The sequence below is a fragment of the Eptatretus burgeri genome, chromosome 4 (assembly GCF_056783735.1).
Source record: "Eptatretus burgeri isolate ZD-2024b chromosome 4, Ebu_testis_v1, whole genome shotgun sequence".
NCBI classification, from domain to species: domain Eukaryota; kingdom Metazoa; phylum Chordata; class Myxini; order Myxiniformes; family Myxinidae; genus Eptatretus; species Eptatretus burgeri.
This window is the reverse complement of record NC_140964.1, coordinates 127450412-127471128: the sequence shown is the minus strand read 5'-3', so window position 1 is coordinate 127471128 and position 20717 is coordinate 127450412. Positions and strand designations below refer to the sequence as shown.

General features: G+C 42.0%; 1 protein-coding gene across 4 annotated transcripts in view; it reads left to right on the top strand.

Moving 5' to 3' along the window:
* Positions 1-18139, top strand: part of LOC147029069 (actin-like protein 6A) — a 181069-nt gene extending 162930 nt beyond the window's left edge. For all 4 annotated transcript variants that reach the window (XM_085879994.1, XM_085879995.1, XM_085879996.1 and 1 more), the window contains 9 exons: positions 3303-3397; positions 3505-3611; positions 4218-4307; positions 4499-4560; positions 8658-8772; positions 9031-9111; positions 10408-10503; positions 11019-11105; positions 11189-18139. In XM_085879994.1, coding sequence (XP_085736120.1) covers positions 3303-3397; positions 3505-3611; positions 4218-4307; positions 4499-4560; positions 8658-8772; positions 9031-9111; positions 10408-10503; positions 11019-11105; positions 11189-11269 — 814 coding nt within the window. In that variant the 3' untranslated portion in view covers positions 11270-18139. The remainder of the gene's footprint in view (positions 1-3302; positions 3398-3504; positions 3612-4217; positions 4308-4498; positions 4561-8657; positions 8773-9030; positions 9112-10407; positions 10504-11018; positions 11106-11188) is intronic.
* The last annotated feature ends 2578 nt before the right edge of the window (positions 18140-20717 follow it).

Genomic DNA, 20717 nt, shown 5'->3' with positions numbered 1-20717 from the left:
GGTAACTAGGTTTGTGTTGGTCTTTGAAACTTGTGACTCGACTCGAGTCGAAACACATAGTATGACTCTCGACTTTATCCTTCAGATTTGAGTTAGATGTGCAACTCGATCGCTTCTTGGGAATACGTTGGCACACTTTAACGCCACAAAAGGGAGTTGAAATGAAAAATAACCGTGCTTTGATCAAAGCTGATGAGAACGCAGCAACGATGTGAGGTTGGCGAGAGGGCCAGTCATTCGTCACGGTCAGTAAACCGACCATGCCTTGCATTTTGGCTCTAATTTTCTCATGGCATTCACCAGAAACGGTGAACAATTTTCAAATTTCGCAAACACGACATCATGGAGACGGCAGCGAATAAATCGATTTTATCTGTCATATGAATACTCGCAGTGCAGTAAGTAGTTTGTTGTGGCTCTTGCAGGAGCTAGAACATAGAACTGATCAGGACGGAACAGTAGACAGAGTGGGGAAACGTACTAACAGCCGGGATGAGGGACAAAATAGATGGAGTCTTGGAAAAATAAGGGATGTGGGGAAGATTTGGGGGGGGGCAGGGGTAGAGAAGGATACACAGGGGTGGACACTGGATGCAGCCACAAACTATCAGGAAGGAAAAAGTGGAAATTTGGAAGGAGGTTACCTTGAGAAGAGTTAAAATAATTATATTTCTCGCAGGTGATTCTCCTTTGCTTTGGAATTGAACTCACCTGTAGTAAGTTGCAGGTGACTGCAATGTAAAAAATCACTCATTCAACCAGTTTGAATGGAGAAAAGGAGTCATTCTGCTGTTTTGTGTCACTGTGTGTACCACCATGAGCATGGAGAAAAGAAAGAAAACCACAGAATTGTCTGAGGAGGTCAGACACAAGATTGTAGCCAAGCATGGACAATCTCAAGGCTACAAGTCCATCTCCAAAGACCTTGATGTTCCTGTGTCCACCGTACACAATGTTATCAGGAAGTTTAAGGCCCATGGCACTGCAGCCAACCTTCCCAGACGTGGCCGCAAGAGAAAACTTGATCGAAGATTGCAGCGAAGGAGTGTTCGAATGGTGGAGAAATCCCCTTATGTCAGCAGTTGAGAGAAGGCACCCTTCAAATCTGGGGGAACTGGAGCAGTTTACACAAGAAGAATGGGCCAAACTACCAGTCGATAGGTTAGAAAGCTCATTCATGGCTATAGGAAGTGCTGACTGCAGTTCTTTTGTCCAAAGGCGTTGCTACCAAATATTAAGTCGAGGGTGACAATAATTTTATCAATGCCATTTATTGATATTTTCTGATTTAAAAGGATATATTAAGTTCTGAATCAAAAACAAAGGTTCTGTAATATTAACAGTGAAATGAAGAATTGTGGAGACAAAATACTCTTGTCAATTTCAACTTCTTTTTTTTAGAGAAAATTGTGAGTTATTTGAAAAAAAGTGCAAGGGTTCCAATATTTTTGGCCACGACAGTATATGCTTTGTAACAATGTTATCATTGTTTTTGAAATTTATTTTGTAATTGGAATGCCATGCCGCGGAAGGATGTATGTATTAAGCTGCTCTGTGCATCTCAACATCGTGTGCATTTAGACCATGGGAATTCTTCCGTGTTTGTTTCAGTTAATTAGCCGAATCAACTTAGGAGAGCGTGACGATCATTTTGGAGTATCGTACTCCACATAGGCAAGGTCCAGTATAGTTCCACAAAAAGCAACGCACGCACGCACGCACGCACACATACACACCTCATCCATTTATACTAGATTCCATTGAGCACTTCAGGAATGCATAGAAGTCAAACGAACAGACACTTCTCACGTTGTACAATAGTACTGTCTCATCGGAGGCATCTGTTAACACAAATGCCTCCGCAGATCCCAAAACGGCAGTTTAGAGTTACTGCGTTCAAAATGACTGGGATTTCCCAAGGTTCATCCAACATAGCAGAAACTGGTGATGTTCGTGCGGGGAGGCAGAAAAAAAACAAAACAGCCTTTTTACAGCCATTTTCCCCTGCTGAGCAGGGGTTAGCTTTTTGCGGGCTCCATGCAACCATGGTTCCCTTCTTGAGGCGATGTTTTTTTTTTATGGCCAGATGCCCTTCCTGACGCCAACCCTGGTCGCTTCTTACGACACACAGGGATATGTTACACCGATTCTAACCGAGGCATACACTGGGACCAGTGCACTGGTACTCATTTCACGGACCTCAGAAGGATGACAGGCTGAGTTAACCCCCTGGTGTTAATTCAGTGGCCAACGGGGCTCAAATTCAGGACCCTCGGATCCCAACCCAGCCACTCTAACCACTAAGCCAACACGAGGCTGGCGCGTGGAGGCAGAAAAGTGAGGAAACGTTTTCTTTGCAATTGAAGTGGTTTATTAAAGGTATGTGGGAGGAGAGGGATGTAATGTTAAAAAAAAATATATATATATATATATATATATATATATATATATATATATTCTGGCACAAAGCTGGTGAATGTAAAGGCTCGGGGTGAGCAAGATCAGGCATCCCAGGTGCAGGATGAGCAGGATGTCAAGATGGGGATGCAAATGGCGGCCATGCCTCGAGGTCTGGCCACCCCGTCCCGGCGTCGAAGCAAAGAGAGCGAGTGTCTACTATAGCTGCTACCCCTTTGACGCCCAAGTTCAGCTCCAACTCCAAAAACTCCAACACAATCTACCACTCCAACTCCAAAGCTAGAACTCAAACTGCCGCACTCAAGCTTGGTTACGGCCCTCATAAACTTTGACACTACCTTTGTGGGCGGCGAGTCCCGCTCATTGGCCATCAGCTTCTGTGGGTGGGTCACCTTCCGAACCATCTCGCCTCATGGGTCGCTCCCAATAAAAAGTTTTACACCCTTTCTCCAAGGCTCCGCAGCCGATCTCGCCACCATGGCCTGTGCTGCACAGGCCAAACAGTCCATGCTGATGATTTCTCCAAAAGCGTAATGTGCTTTCCAGGTGTGCCTTTGTGCTCAAGACCTCACTCGGCCTTGCTCGAAAACAGTAGGTGTTGCACAACAAACTTGCTCTTGAGTGTGTTAAAGATTCAGTAGATAAAGAATCCTCACTGCCACCTCAGTCAGTGCAAGTTTTACAAGACGGCTTACTCTGACATTTTCTGTTGCAAGAGTAATCTAAGCTACACGGTCGCACGGTCCACAATCTAGCTCTGAACTGCCCACCCTGAACTGAACTATTACCGTCCCATCTCTGTGTATCAGTATCATTTTTGCAATCTGCCTATCGTGTTCCCTGCTGATTTCTTTGACATCCGATACCCACCCATACCCATCAAGTTTTGCAAATGGCCGTTCTACATGCCTGGTCCTGGACAGTGGAGCCACCCACACCACAGCCATTCCTGTCCATGACGGTTATGTGCTGCATCAAGGTGGTTATGCTACATGTTTGCAGTTGTCGTCATGCTTTGTGTTGCTCCGATGGTGACCTCCCTTCCTTTTACCCCAAACCCCTCTTCCTGTTCTCTGCCATTAACAGCCATCGTAAAGACGCCTCTTGCTGGAGATTTTATTACGATGCAGTGCAGAGAGATGTTTCAAGAGATGAATGTCGACATTGTCCCTCCTTATCTTATTGCCTCAAAGGTAACACGATCATGCGGGCACCCTGCGCGATTCTTCCGGTCAGCAAAGGCCTTTGATATTTGAGGTTTATTTGAGATTCTTTGGTTTGGCATTTTTACCTCCACCACCGAAGGTGGATGGAGGTTATCTTTTCACCCCCTTTCTGTTTGTCTACCTGTTTGTTTGTCTGCGAGCAGGACATCTCAAAAAGTGAGATGGATCCAGACGAAATTTGTTGGACAGGTTGGGTGTGTGATGAAGACAAATTCATTCGATTTCTGGTGAAGATCCGGATACGGGATTTTTCAAATAATTCCTCGGTGATTCTTCACCATTGAGGCGAAAAACGATGTATGGCATGATGTTTCAAAACGTTGTGGAAGAACTATGACAAAACGTGATGGATGAGTTGGGTGGGTGACGAGAACAAGCCGATTAGATCCAGATCCAGATCCAGATCCAGATCCGGCCTATCAGTGATATACAAAATGTAAACTGTTCAGCCTGGCGGAGGTATGCGCTCTACCGAATGCCGTTCCAGTTAATTTTTTTTATTTTTGAAGTTCCGTTCTTTGGTCGACTCGTTTTATGGAAAATGCACCCGTATACTTCCATAACCTCCCTCAGGAGGCGGTGCGAGAAGGTGTGACCCCCATCTGGAAACGAAAGGATAAAGTTCCTCAAGTTACACGATCATGGCATAACTACATGTGCAACGTGAGAAATTATTATGGTTGTTGTTACTTATTTAATTTGATGAAACGCTCAACATGATTCGGATTTTGTGACATGTTGGGGGTAATAAATACGTCAGGGTTTTGGAATTGATGCTTTTTCACCCCTCTGTGAAGATGTATGAATGCTACCCACTGGACTCTCGTGCGTGTCATTGGTTATTTTGTCTGCAGGAGGTTATACAGGACTTTCAAGCATCTGTGTTACAAGTTTCAGACTCATCTTATGAGGACCAGTGAGTATTAGCATTGCATGTTTTTCTTTAATTTATTCTAATACTCGGTGTGGTGGGCTGGGGGGAAGGAGTGGTACCTGATTCTGCCGAGCTGGGTGAGCTTTTCCTGGCGGGGGTTTCGGAACCTGTTGGACATTGAAAACTGGAGTTGTTGGCCTCATTGTGGTTACCTTTTGTCTGTGGGCCGGCAATAATTTCATGCAGAACAGGGCTTATAAAATGTGTTAATGGGGGATACATGGATCAGATATGCCTGGTGTTGGTTTAATGGTGAGGGTGGTGGGCTTGGGATCCAAGAATCCTGAGTTCAAATTTCCCTCGGCTGTTGAATTAATACCAGGTGGAGTTGACTCTGCCTGTCATCCTTCTGAGGTCGGCAAAATGAGTGCCAGCTTGCTGGTATCCTGTGTCGAAGTGGCGACCCGTCCAGGATTGTACCCACTAGCCAAGGAGACTGCTTAGGAACACCAACGCTCTGCACAGAGTATGGTCCCGATGGATGGATGGATGGACCGGATGTGCTATTTTCAGGGTAGACGCGCTACCTCTGGGGACAAAAGAATGATATATTAACTGTAATAACCTGAAATCATTAATGAACGCTATTAAACATTAAAGAACACTGAATGTTGGTAATTTAAAAAAAAAAGTAAATTTTGTACATTTACCAATGGAGGTGTCTTGGAGCTGGTGTTTTGCCCACTGACTGCCTTCATTCTGTAGAGATGTAGGTACACGAGAAAGGGGCTTGAACTTCACCAAAGGAGTGTCAGGCGGTCTTCTGCAACCTTGAATCCAGAGGCATGCTGCTCTTCCTTAGAAATGAACGTACGGGACGGTACCCTCTTCCAAAAAAGCCCCGTTTTGTGCACATTAATTACTAGCTGGGGAGGGTAAACTTCCACAAGGGTGTTAAAGTTAAAGTTAGACAGAAATCCAACTGCTGCCTGCCGGTCCATGCTCGCAGCTTCGCCAGTTCTGTGAATGTCATGCAAATTGTCATGGCGTTTAAATCGATCGAACCACTCTCGACTGGCCACAAACGTCTCCTTGGTCGATCCCTCGCCTTCATGCTCTTTCACTTCATCATATAAACTCAGCACCTTCATCATAATTACTGCCTTCCTTTGATGCATTACATGCTGATTCGTATCAATGAAGGAGGATAACAGTCTCTCCATTAAACAGCTCCCATACAATATCTCATTAATTTTGTAGTAACTACAGGAGTCGTGTATGCCTGGTGTTAGCTTAATGGTCAGGGTAGAGGGCTTTGGATCCTCGGGTCCTGAGTTTAAATCCCGCTCAGCTGTTGAATTAATACCAGGTGTGGTTAACTCGGCGTGTCATCCTTCCGAGGTCGGCAAAATGAGTGCCAGCATGCTGGTATCCTGTGTCGAAGTGGTGACCTATCCAGGATTGTTCCCAATAGCCAAGGAGACTGCTGAGGCAGCACCAACACTCTGCACAGAGTATGGTCCCAATGTCCTCCTCCAGGAGTCGTGGACTGCCTGGATGCTTGATTTTCGTTGTTCTTTGCAATTGGCCTCGATGACTCCCATAAACCAAATTCACACCCAACAGTGGTGGCACTAATACCCCGACTCCATCCGCCTTAACACTTTCAAATTCAGCTCAAGACTGCTGCTTTTTCCTGACACTTTTGGCATACCAAGGATTTTGGCACAATTACCAATATGGTGGCGCACAGAGCAGGAAGACAACGTGCACACTGAATGGTTGAGAGACTCGCTCACATACGCACTGATTGGCTGCCAGGAATATCGACGCTGGTGGTCGCATTTCCGGTCGAGGCGGTGCAGTTTAACTTGCAACTTTTGACTCGCTTGATGGATTTAAATATATGTATATATTTTTTTAGGTAATTAAAAACTGAATATTTAGTTTGAATCCCCATAAAGTGAGGTTGTTCAGTGTGGGTTATCATCGTACACTTCACAATGGCCTTCAAGTCCAACATGCGGTGGCTTAAAACCTTGCCCAGATTCTGAAGAACCGACACCCAAAGTCTGGAGCCTCAAGATGCTACCGTTTGGCCGTGAAAGAGTAACAAACGCACAAACACTTTAAATTATTTACAATACGAGTAAAAGTACCCGTCCACAGTGACGTGAAAAGTTTGAGTTGATCTATCAATTTAAACAATATTTCATGGACTTTGAAAAAGGTTTATTGTGTTGCAGTCTCGGTTTCCCTCCGAGCCAAAGGTGCAACTTCAGGCGGTGGAGGTTCACTTTGTCTAAAAAGAGGGCAAAATAACCTGCTTGCAAAATATAATTTGGCATCAACGTTATTCATGCCTTTTCTCCTGTCATTTCAAAAGTGAATGTTGAGCTTTTCAAACACAAAGCGGGAAGTGGCCGCTGGAAACGGGAGACAGACGAACGTACGGACAAACACTATGGTTCGCAATGTATAATAGATGACTTCCCTTCCAAGAAACTTCAACGCAGAAAGAGACCAATCAGCCCATCAAGCTCGTGCAATAGTTGCCAACCTGTTGTTGTTTTTTTTGTATACAGAGGCAAAGCTTGTGAAAGAGCTGGAACACTTAACGGATCAGGACACAACAGGACAAATGAAACAGTGCAGAGTGGGGGGGGGGGGAAGATACCCCTCTCTCCCTCACATCCCCTTCTCTCCCATGATCTCTCTCTCCACCTCCTCACCCCTCTATCCCCCCCTTCTTTCTCTCTCTCTCTCTCTGTCTCTATCCCTCTCTCTGCATGTCCGTCCTTTTTAAATGTTGAGCGTCGAACAAGGAAGCAACACACACCATTTTCCAAGTCTTTGATATAACTCATGACTTGGCTGGGGTTTGAAACACCAACCTCCTCAACTCAGAGCGGACGCTGCAACTCTTAATTAGTTACGTCGGAGTACACCGAGGTTTTTTTTAAATCCTTCAATCAAATGACCGCCATGCACTGCAACGTTTGTTCAAAAACTTTCAGTACAACACTGGCATGGTTTATTTAACTTTTTGATAATCCGAAGGTCGTATCTTAACGCACTGTTAAACAACCCGATTCCATGTTGCATCTATATGTTTAAAATGTATCTCGTTTGGTATCATGCTCTTCTTCTGGTTGAATGTTGAGCCTGGCTTGCTTGCGGAGCTTTTCAAACGCAGCCGCTGGAAGCGGGAGACAACCGAATGCACAGACAGACACCGCGGTTCGCATTATATAATGGATTACTCTCGACAAAAGAGAGGGCATTGCATTTGGGTCTGTCTGTCCGTTCATAATGTGTTGATGTTGGCCACAAATGCCACTTGGTGGTAGCCAGTATTACACGTTATCTTTTTTAACTTTTTTTTTTTTTAATCGAGTACATCTATAAAGTACGTCCAATTAGAATGTAAGGTGAGTCTATGAAATTTGTACTATTACAATGCGAGTGTCAATAATAATCTGAAGAATAACCACTCATTTTGCGTCTTCAAAAGCATCGGGCTGCCCGAGGCAGTTTTTCATTGGCTCGGGGGACATGATCCTGAATGGGTCGCCATTCCGACGCAGGATACTCGACTGGCTCGTTCTTCAGCTGGTACTCATTTTGCTGACCTGAAGGATGAAGAGCTGAATCAACCCACCTGATGTTGCTTTAATTGATAGACAGGGGCTTGAACTCGGGACCCCAAGATCTTAAGCCAGCCACATTAACCATGAACCGAACACCAAGCTCACGATTATAAAGTATGTACTATTAGAACATGCATACGTCTCGATCACAAGAAAGTAGGGAGTGTGACTACGTTGATAAAACACGTACAAACAAACGCACCACCACACAAAACAAGTCCTGGTGAAGGATTGCGATCTTCGATTGCTCTTTCCAGTTTTACTTTCTTTAATATTTTACCTCGCCCCACCCTGCTGTCCCCCTCTTTCCTTTCCTTTGCCTTTCTTCCTCTCTCCTTGTCCCTCTTTTTATTGATGACACTTTATAATGCTACACTTGATGGATCAAAATCCTTGTTGTTATAACTTCTCCTTCAAATAGTAACCAATGCTGAAGAACATAATTTTGTTGAGATCCTGCCCCCACTCTCCCCCCCCCCTCCCTCACAGGATAGCTGCACAAATGCCAACTATGCACCACGAGTTCCCCACTGGCTACAACTGTGACTTTGGTCCAGAAAGGTTCCGCATTCCAGAGGGTCTCTTTGATCCATCACTCGTCAGGGTGAGACATCTGCATTGTCACCAATTTCCTGTCATCCTCATCACTGACCTGTACGATGGTAACCTACATGGTCCTTTCCCACCACCACCACTGTTGCTGCCTACTGAAAATACTTTGCCTCTAAAATGTACTCGGAATGGAAATGTTGCAATTATCTCATTTAATATTACGATGTTATTTTACCGGTATAATCCAAATGCATGCATGGTGACCTGCAAAGGAAATCGTCATGTTGAAAGCATGTGTATTTGTTCCCAGGGCCTGTCTGGAAACACAATGCTTGGCGTCAGCCATGTGGTCAGCACAAGCGCCGGCATGTGTGACGTCGATATTCGACCTGTACGTTCATGGCTTTCTTTTCCCACTCTATTTCCTTTTGGCATGATGTCTGGTTTTACTTGCAGTATAAGTTATATTACTTCCTTACTTGAAGGGTATTCAAAAAGTCCTCCCATTTGATGAGGTTATACAGGCAAACATTACTTGTATTCCATGAGAATCAGGAAACCCCCACTGCTGGGAAGAATGTGTGACCCTGGCCACAATTGACACAGAAAAAGACGAACGTCTTTGCCAAGTTCCGCTTGCATTGGATTGACCACTCCATCCTTTGGATGGGGAAGAAACCTTTTGACTTTCTTTCATCAACTTTAGTTTTGTACGATAGCGATGAACAAATTGAGGTTTATACTTTTACAGTGGCATGCAAAAGTATTCACCCCCCCCCCCTTCAATTTTTTTATATTTTGATGTCATCTGAGCCTATTTCATGATGTGTTCAAGTCAAACTTAATATATAGAGTCTTCACAAACTACTCCAAAGTGATAAAGCTAAAAAAATTCAGATAAAATGTGAATAAGTTTGATTAACAGAGAAAAATCAGATTATTCTTCGTTGCAAAATTAAAATTAGCCATAACTGAAAAGGATGCATCTAAAAGTATTCAACCCCTTTATCTAATTAACCCTAAATAACTTCAGGAGCAAATTATTTGTTTGAAAGGTTCCAAAATAAGTGTAATAGGTTTCACCTGCATGTAATCAGTGGTTTAACTTAAAAATTAATCTCCCCCACTTATCGAAGGAGTTTTATGGTGCAACTCACTTGGTCAACCATCAAGGCAAACATGAAGATCAAGGAGCTTTCCAAAGAAGTCAGACATAAAGTGGTGGAGAAGCGCCGTTCAGGAGAGGGTTACAAAAAGATTTCTAAGTCACTCATTACCCCTTTGAGTACGGTGAAATCCATCAATAAGAAGTGGAACACATATCACACCACACAGACTCTACCCAGATCAGGTCACCCATCCAAACTCAGCAGCTCTGCAAGCAGGAAACGACTTCAGGATGTCACTGTAAATCCAACAATGACTTTGAAAGATCTGCAAGGCTCTTAGTCTGGGAATTATTTTGTCTGAAGAATGGGGAATTATTTCACCATCACACTGTGCAAAGCTGGTAGAGACCTACCCACAAAGACTCATAGCAGTCATTGCTGAAAAATGTGTTTCTACCAAGTACTGACCTCGGGGTCTGAATACTTTTGCAGGTCACTGTAAGTGCTCCTTTGAAATGAAAAAGTACACAAAGGTAAGCGTCACTGCTGTGTTCTTGTGTGCATATGCTGTGTAACAGGGTCTTTATGGGAGCGTCATTCTGGTCGGAGGAAACACCTTGCTGCAGGGTTTTACAGACAGACTCAACAGAGAACTCTCACAGAAAACTCCACCGGTACATTAAACGTTAAATTTTTTCTCTTATCTACCCACCAGTGATCCGGGTCTTCCTGTTCCCTGACATCCCTCCATCCTCAGATGCTGAGGATGGTGCTTTAATATGGCCACACATTTACAATATTCTATTCTTCTTGAATTATTTTTTATTTTGGTAGGCATCATGATCAGGAGGAATCATTTATAGATATGATTTGGTCACGTGTTATGCCTTGTGTTGGCTTAATGGTTAGGGTGATGGGCTTGGAATCCTAGGGTCCCAAGTTCAAATCCCACTCAGCTTTTGAATTAATACCAGGTGGGGTTGACTCTGCCTGTCATCCTTCTGAGGTCGGCAAAATGAGTGCCAGCTTGCTGGTATCCTGTGTCGGAGTGGCGACCCGTCCAGGATTGTGTCCAATAGCCAAGGAGACTGCTTAGGCCGCACCAACGCTCTGCACAGAGTCACGTGTCGCTGGAGGGTCACGTGTCGAGAATAACAATTTTAAGCCATCGAGTTGTTTTGTGCTGCAGAGCATGCGCTTGAAGCTACTAGCGAACAGCAGCTCAGTGGAACGGCGATTCAGCTCATGGATTGGCGGCTCCATTCTCGCATCTCTGGTGAGCATTGAACTTCGAGTGAGCGTTGGAATTTTCCAACGTGTGAATCTCCATCATCTTTTGTCCCGTTTCTCTTGTCCCAGGGCACTTTCCAGCAAATGTGGATCTCCAAGCAGGAGTACGAAGAAAGTGGGAAGCAGTGTGTGGAAAGGAAATGTCCCTAAACTTTTTACCTCTATTATCACCAGCTTCTCACATCCCTTCCTTTCACCCATGCAGGCTCTTGGTAATCTTCTCTCGTGCTCACTTGTATGTAGTTTTCCACCACCATTCAAAGCAGGCAGTTCTTTTGCTTTTCCTTAAAGATTATGCTCGTAAAGTACCGTGCTCACTCTTTGTTGCTACATTTCCTCTCGCCTTCTTTCCAGGAATAATTTAATTAGTACGTGTCGCTTCTAATGCACGAACTACTGCTAAATGGATGTGGAGAGGGAGGGAGAGACGGGTGGTTTAACTTCACCAAATGTCAAACTTTATTTTCTCATGCCCTTTTAACGTTCATCAGCCAAAGTAATCCTGAATGCTGTGCAGGCGATTTTTTTTTTATTTTTTTTATTTATTTTATTTTTTTCAGAGAAATATATTAATTTTGCAAAATGTTTGGTTAAAAAATCGATTTATTAATTCAATCTTTCTCCTGGATGTTTATGGGTAAAAGTGCCTCTTGGATACAGATATAGTTTTCTATTTCCACGTGCCTTTGCTTTTATATTTCCCCCAGAAAATTAAATAAAATGGAGCCACAGCACAACTAACATTGGAGCCACAGCCACTAACAGCACAACTCCACAGATGGAGCCACAGCACACAACTAAATGGAGTCTTGTGTGGTGCACGCACTCGTGGCAAAAGGTGAAAATACAAAGATGACAAATCAGCAGTGGAGGAACGGGTTGTGCTGGCAAACATGGAGATCATAAACTAATGAAACGATCTTTCTTGTGTCTGACAAATTACAGATCTAAGTCTAGGTTGGGCCACCAAGTCACAACACTGTCTTCTGTTTAATGGAATGCCTTAAATCGATCATGAAATTTCCGTCGGTGATGCTCGTCACGTCCTTCCGAAGGATTCGCTCGTTACCCTCTGTCTGTCTGTCTGTCTGTCTGTCTGTCTGTTTGTCCGCACAGAACTTTCGTGTGTTTCTTCGCAACCGCTTGTCGGATTGAGATGAAATTTTCACCATTGGTGCAACTACTCACGTAGGAAGTTTTAGTGATAGTTATGACGTCATAGGTCATGTTGTGTGGTAGCCGTATTGGAAAAATTTGGACCTCTGCATCTCTGAAACCGTACCAAGGAAAAAATTGGGTCTGGGTGACCAGTCAGATGCTGGGCTGTCTTTAAGATTCCATTTATGGATGTGGGGTGTTCTTGTGAGAAGACTAAAGTGAGATCCAAGTCATTAAGAAAATCCATTTCTTAATGGTCAAAGCCTCTGCGTTCTTTGTGAAAATAACGTTTTCTTATTGTTACGGGTGGTGTTTTTGGTGAAAGTGAGAAAAAGCGTTTTTGGTCGACATGATACAAAATTGCCAGGCTACATGGCCATACAGGGTATCAAATCATAGGTAGTGACCTGAATAATACAAATATGTATAAACAACATCATTACATTGTGTTTAGGTGAATTCATTGGCAGTTTTAGCTCAAAATAGTTGATAAAAATTCACTCGCTAGTATATATTTGTATTAAAATATCTACATGATAACTTTACCTTTCTCAGACCAGCTGTTATTGTTCCAGTTACATAACAAGTGTCTGGTATAATTAGATGTATTTCAATGAAAATACATAAAGGAAAATGAATATTGACAACAATGTTTGAACACGACTTTTCTGGTTTTCAGGCAAGGCTGACAATTCAGTTGCATCACACAAATATGAGTATGAATTGTAATATTTATGATAACTTAAAACATACTGATATTATTATTGAATTTCCAAGGTGAAATAGACAAGTGCATTTGAAAACCATTAAGTGTTAGCTTAAGAACCATAACCATTAATATATCTTCCCCAAAGTTTCTAGCTTAACTATCACCAAGCAAGTATATATGGTACAATCAAGCATGATATATGTTTGTGCTTTTTTGTTGTTGAGATGTGTCACTAATTATTCAAAGTCATCTTCAGATTCATCTGAGGAAGAGTTGTATTCCACTTTGCCATCATCATCATTGGTCAACTCTGCATCTAAGTCATCATCAATATGATTGTATAGTTCTTCTGGTACTTGTCGGCCTTCAAACCACTTTAGGGCATAATGGCCATCCTTGAGTATCCATCCATTTTCCTGTGGGTCCCAGCTGAAGGAGTGTGAGATTATTGCTGTTTTCCACACTGATACTACCAGATTGGTGCGTTTCAACTTCTCAAGTAGTACAGATCTGCAAGGAGGCAGGTTGCTAGGATCCGTTCCTTTGATTTTATACAAAGGTTGAAACCGGTTCTTTGGGGCAAAATGTTGGTGAAATAGTGCATTTCTGGCTAAATTGACTGATGTCAGATGTGGTTTCCCATACATGCTACACACAAAAGCTTCAAAATCTGTCAATAAATCTAGTGGTATGACAGGAGATTCACCAAGTTTCTTGAATGCTGTCAAGAACTTTTCATTTTTTTTCCATCAAAGCCAGAGGGCGCACTTTCCCTTTGCGTAAGAAACTGGCTGTAAAGTCACAACCTGTGAAGGCATGCAGTCCTGCAATGGCACCACACAACTGTGGGCCCATACTAGTAGCTAACTGAGATACATGAATGTATCTTCTGGTGTTGCTGGAGCTAATTCCAACATCAAGCCATAGATGAGCTGGTAAGAGGTGGTTATGTGTGAGCAAAATAACAAGGACATCAGTGTCCGAGGCCCTGATAATAATGTTGCCATCTTCAAGAGCATCACACATATGTTTTATGTGCCAAATCAGCCTGGTATCTGCCTCCTGATGATTGCAAAACAGACCGGGGACCTCTTCCATCTGGACTTTGTCATCAGTTACTTCATATTTGTATGCTTTCTTACCCAGTCCCATAAAGAGTACATGGCCACGGAGTTGCTCTGTGTATGGTTTTGTTTGCCACTCTCTAAAGAGAAACTTCAAAAGTGCTGTCTCGAATTTAGGGGACTTGAGTGCAGATTGAAAATCTTTTGGACACTTCTGATCTGGTCCCGAAATATTGTATTCAGCCTGTCTGCTTTCAGACCCACGGATGCAACGCTCTATATCTTTTATTGATTGAGTTTTGTATGAATCACAAACAAAGTCTATTCTCTCAGCAAATTCAACTAATCTTGTGAGGAGAACTTTAGCAATTCCACCAAATGTCACAGGCACATTCACAAGCGTGTGTATCAGAAACATGGCATCAACTGCATATGCATCTCGAGTAACTGGTTTATCACTTTGAACTCTTTCTTGTAGCTTGTGCATGAGTTTTGATTTATCAGTTTTGTTGATGGAGCCATCCACATGTGCCAGTGCTAAGGGCACTGGTGTGAGAGGATAGCTGAATACTAAAGTGAGATCCAAGTCATTACTTGCTGCTAAATAGAGAAGTCTGCCAAAGAGGTCTCTGGTACCTTGGAGTTCTTTAATTTTCCTGTCCTTAACAATGAGCTTGACTTTGACGGCATCTGCTGAAAAGTTTTTTTAGTTTGTTTCGAGATATGGGTTTCTCAAATCTTGAAGGGTAAGCAAAACATTCATTGGTGAATGTCTCACATTGTCTCCTACCAGTTTCGACACAGTGCAAAAGCTCAGTCTGAACTTGCTCTGATGTGGCCTTACCAGTTGTTAGGCAATACAGATGCCTGTCATTAATAGCCTCATCAAAAGGATTCTGTGTATCTTGAATCGCAGAACTGATTTTCTGCAAATCACTTGTCACGTGTTAATGCGGTGATTTGTTAATTCCTGTGTAGAATCTTCTGGCTTTCTCAGTCCAGCCATATCAAGTAGGTGACCGAGAATGGCACTTCTCATTGAATGGGTGATCATCCACCTTCATCTTGCATTGAAATTTTGGGTGAATGCAGATATGCCAGTCATTCGGGAAGCAGCATCGGCATTGATCGTCTGCTCCAGGGTTAGATCTATTGGTGTTCTTGCAAATGGCTTGGTGCTCCACCTGACAGAGAAACCTCCAGAAAGAAGAATATGGCGTATCCCAGGATGTGTGCTGTCTATGTTCAGGAGATTGAGATGATACCTCATCACGTACCGGGCATAATTTGGATGGTTTGTGACGAAGAATATTGAGCACATATCTCCGAAGCAATAGATAAAGAGATCCAGGTCATTGGTACGTGTGGCACGACTGAATAGTTGGTTAAGTTCTACAAAGGATACATACATCATCCAGTATTGAGCAGTTGCACCATGCGACCTGATCGAGATGTTTCTACAAATTCTGCATACATTTGCATTCCCTCAGAATATACATTTGAGCATTCAAACTCTTCTAGAGCAACTGGCGAAGGATTCTCATGCAAATTTTGAAGCTGCTCCATGAAATCTGGAGGTAGTGGACCATTCCCAGAAAGAAAGCGTTTAAAATGTAATTTTTGAATAGCAAGCATAAGCAGTACATGAAGCCGTTTGCACCTGTTGTAATGCCTACCAGAAATAAAAACCATTCAGAGACACAGCAGCTAAGACACCAGTGTCTGCCAATGTCTGTGGTCCTATCCCCCTGAATCAGCCAAGAGGAACCCGAATGCTGCAAAATATGCCATTTGTATATGGAAGGCTCCAAAGCACACGAACACATTGTCATACATAGGCGACTCTTCTGATTGAATTTGTAGTTCTGGTTTGGCAACAGCCAGGTCATAACTAACTACTACATATGACTCCCCACATTCAGTTGCTAATTTCTGTGAAATTTTCATCGTCTCTGCAACAACATCCCAGCCTCGTTGGTGGTAAATTCAGATTATATCCATGTACCCAATTGTCTGTTGAGTTAAGGGATCAACTGTCAATCTGGCTTTCCATCCAACCCACATGGGTGAATGGTTTTGTAGTTCACTAGACATCATCCATAACTTGTCTCTGTTCTTTACTTGTAATAGATTCCTGGGTACGTCACAGGTTTGTACATCGTACTGGAATATTGAAAGCTTGGGCTTCTTTCTGTATGGTTCAAGCTGAGTGTCTTTCTGTTCAAAGGTCAGTTTTAGTGCTCTTTTTGGGGCAAATGTGTCTCACCTGCCAGTGCTGTATCAGACTGAGGTTCAGAATGGGCTTTTTGAAAGTGTTGTGGAGTTAGGTTCTGATAACAGATACCGACAGTATCGTGAAGTGTGCCAGCTCCAGATAATGTTTCTGAATCCTCGTCGTAGTTGTCCCATGCAACACCAGTGGCAAGTCCAGCCTGCTGTAGCAGTCCATGAGGTGTGACATGACCCTTTTCAGAAACAGTCATGGCTAAGTCTGTTTCCAGGTATTCAACTATATGATAACTTATACAATGACCAAAATGGTTCATAATTTCTATGACTTTCCTCCTGCCAGTCATGCTTTTCAACCCCATTCCTTGGCATAAATGTTTGGCTGGCTTTACAATACCCCTGGTTGTGGCAAATATAGCATCTTGAGCAGCTGACTGTACATAACGTTCTGCACACTGATTTGTCCCAACCTTCTCAGAACCTGTGTACAATACTCGATAAAATTGCAACAATACATCAGGTGGTGTGACTTGTCCTTCTGCAAGGGCTTCTGTTGTCAGTGGGTTTGGAAAATCTTTGCATTTTGCTCGCAATTGCTGAATAGCACCTCTGATGAAAAGTGCAACCTTCGTGACTTTACGCTCAAAGGAAGGGGCATACTGCTTAGCACATATTATCGCATCATCTTTAGACATATTTCTGTTGTACAAAACATTACCCTCCTTGTTACTGGACTTTCCTAACACCAGATCAGTTCCAAAATGATGCAATATCTTTTCAGATAATAACTGAACTTTATATGCTGCACCATCAAGTCCTAAGTCATCCAATATTGATTTGTAACGAGCATGAATAGAAGTCATGAGCTCAGCACGCTTGTCATCTATGACATGTTTTTTTATGTACTGGACAATCATCTCAAAGGCTTTTGTATGAATGTCCCTTGATTTTCCATAATCAGTCTTTTCACTTGATGAATCTACTGCCCTGTGGGCTTTGTTGACATATGCTTTCCGACAAGAATGGTGATATTTGACTTCCTTTGCAACAAAGTCCACATGTCCAATTTTGGCAAGAAGATGTGTGTCCTGAAGTATAATCGCAGCATCTTTTATGGTCTGCTCAGCATCTTTTGTTTCACAACTGCCGATCAATTGAACTTTATGATTCACAGTTTTACGTTTGTTGTTACAGAAGATACAAATGGCTTGAAACACCCCAGATGCTGAGGTTTCCTGATGCTGTATATGTGATCTTAATAGTTTGTTTGGCAGATCTGTTAAAGGTGTGCTAATGGGATTAACTGTGTCTTCTGTAGTTTTAGGAACTGCTGTGAAATTTTTGTAACAGATTGTGTGATATCCTATACTGTCACTGTCGTTATAGTCTGTGGGTAAACTTGCACACACTGATGAATATTTGGAGCTTGTACTGAGTTTGGATAGTCTGGAAGTTTTAGCAGCCATCGATTTATCCCAGGTTCTATTGTCAAATGGTTTGATTTCATCTTTGCTGCGATGTCCCGTGTGCAAAACACATGAATGTGTCGTTGATGGTGAGCTTCTGAAAAATACAACAAACACTCAAAGTAAATTTACAGTAAAAAAACTTCTTCATTGCTCTGGACATGCTTTAACCACCAAAGGTTCCATGTGCTCAGCAGAATTGGTGCACATCCAAGACATCATTATTAATACTAGTCGACTTATTTATACAAAGGTTTGGAGTATTTCATGATGAAAATATAGCACAGATTAATTTTCAAAAGACCTTTAATGCTAATGTTCTATTGACAAGGCTACAGCAATTCATTATATATATATATATACATATATATATATATATATATATATATATATATATATATATATATATATATATATATATATATATATATATATATATACATATATATATATATACATATATATATATATACATATATATACATATATATATATATACATATATATATATATACATATATATACATATCTATATATATATATATATATATATATATATATATATATATATATATATATATATATATATATATACACAACGCCAACCCTAGTATGTAAGTAAGAATGTACACCGTGATTTTTCCAAAATGACATCAAGAGAATGGATATTTTTCTCTAATTTTTGGCCATAAACAGCACTAATAACCACAAGGATCATCCTATATCCCATTATTTATATATAGTAACCTTCCCCAGGTCATTAGCTTTAATTTGATACCTGACATGCCAAGGTTGCCATGTGATATTGGATCATGAAAGCTGAAACTGATATTTTCTATTTTTGCAGAAAAGGCTACCTGCAACAATAAGAAAATGTTATTTTTCACATAAAACACAGAGGCTTTGGCCATTAAGAAATGGATTTTCAGAATGTACACAAAATTCTGGTTTAGAAAACATCCGCATACCTTTTGGCCTCAGACGGGTAAATAAAAGTGCCCAAGCTCCTGGTCTATACAGATCCTGTTGAGTGCAGACCAGTTTCCGGGGGAGGTCAAACCTGGAACCTCTTCTGTTCGATCACTTACCAGTTCTTTGTGAGCAATGTTAGCTCTGTTCAGGCTTGTGTTCTCTGTTGTATACAAAGTCAAGGCTTGTGGAAGAGCTGGCTCATGGAATTTGTCCTGAAATAATAATAATAATAGAGGCCTATACTCTTCAGAGCTCCAGGGTGTGTCGTAAGTTGAGAAACCTTTCTGGGTTTAAACCAAACCTGGATGGGTTGCCGTTAAGCCGTAGGATACTTGATTGAAACTGGCAGGAATTTGCAACTTGTTCAGGATGCCGGCAACAACTGGCCTCTGCGAAAGACACCGCGTGACGTTAATATCCGTGGCTTGGAGACGGGTCCTACGACTTGACGTGCATCCAAGGGACGGCGCACACATTGCATCACCCTTCGTGCGATGCACCAAGATGGCAGTTTATCGTTAGGTTGTTTTAAACCAAGGCTCAACAGCTTCGAGGTCATCATTATCAGCTGAGAGCATGGCTGTGCCATTGATGCACTGCCCCTTATTTCCAGTAAGCTGGTACTCACCTTGAAAGGACAGGCTGAATCGACCCACCTGATGGTAACGGCTTGACAGGTCCTCAAACTGAAGACCTTAAGCCAAACAACTTAACCATTAATCCAACACCAGGTTTGGCTCATTTCAAGGCTGTCCTGTCAAGCTGAGTTCATGAGAAGACAAAGTTGTATTATAACCACGTTTTTGATCTTATGACTGTATATTACCATTTCCCAACCACAAAGATTGCCAGCCCCTAAAACAGTTGAAATTTATTGTGGGTGTCATGGATTTTCATTTTAAATTGCTTTTCCAAAGATGATTTTATTCGTAGAGCATCGATGCTTTTGATATGTTACATAACAGAAGTGCCTTTGTACTTGCAGTCGAGTCGTCATATTGTACGTGTTCAGTCGTGTCTTGCTTCTGGGATAAAACTTTGACTGAATTTTACAATGTTTTCTTTTGTGCTTTTTTTTTTTTTTTAGTCATTGGTTAAACTCCACGATTGAATAGGATGTACATTGTCAGTACACATTCACTTCAGATTACCATTTATAACCATCTTTCCATTAATTAAATTACCATAGTCAAATGGACAAAGTGGAAAGACACATTCAAGATCTGACAACGACAATGTGTTCCATTTTGGACAACACTGCACGTGATATACAAAATGGGATACCTGTGTGAAAATGAGGTTCCGTTATCCAAGCCCAGGACCTCCGTCAAAGTACAGATTAGTTTGCAATCTACCAGCGAGGAGCACCTCCCCCCCGTCCTTATGGACAGGAGGAAGCAGCAATTGGAGAATGTGGTTGTTATTGCACATTGAAAAAAAACGAACATCTTCCCTCTCATAGATAGTGCAATAATTGCTTCGGTGTTAAACGGCAGGTAAAGGAGAGATTGATAAACACTGGGAATGATTGCAAGGTGTGAGCCGGTATTTTTATGAACACCTTTTTTTTCACAGTGCAGTCACGTGCAATCCATGCTGGAGGAAATGAAATTAGACTTCAAAGCTTCCATAGTGTTCATGAAGCCAACGAGCCGGAAAACAAAATCGACTATAACGAGTCATAGTTACTACCCCGACACGAAAAACCAAAAAAGGGAGGATAACGTAATCGACTCTGTCCCTCTGTCCATCACACGATCTCCTCAAACTTGGTAGTTATGATCACAAAACTTAAACTCAATTTGATACGTCTCCTCAATAACCATGAAACCTAGTATCCTGAAACTTTGCATGCACAATAAGAAAACTCCAAGGTTTTGGGTTAATTGAAAATTGGGTGTTTGGGTTAATTAAAACACCCCTTTTGAAGATAATTAACGGCCTTATTGAATTGCATCCTTTATCAGGTACGTCCTCGGTCACCACTCTCTTTGGGGTCT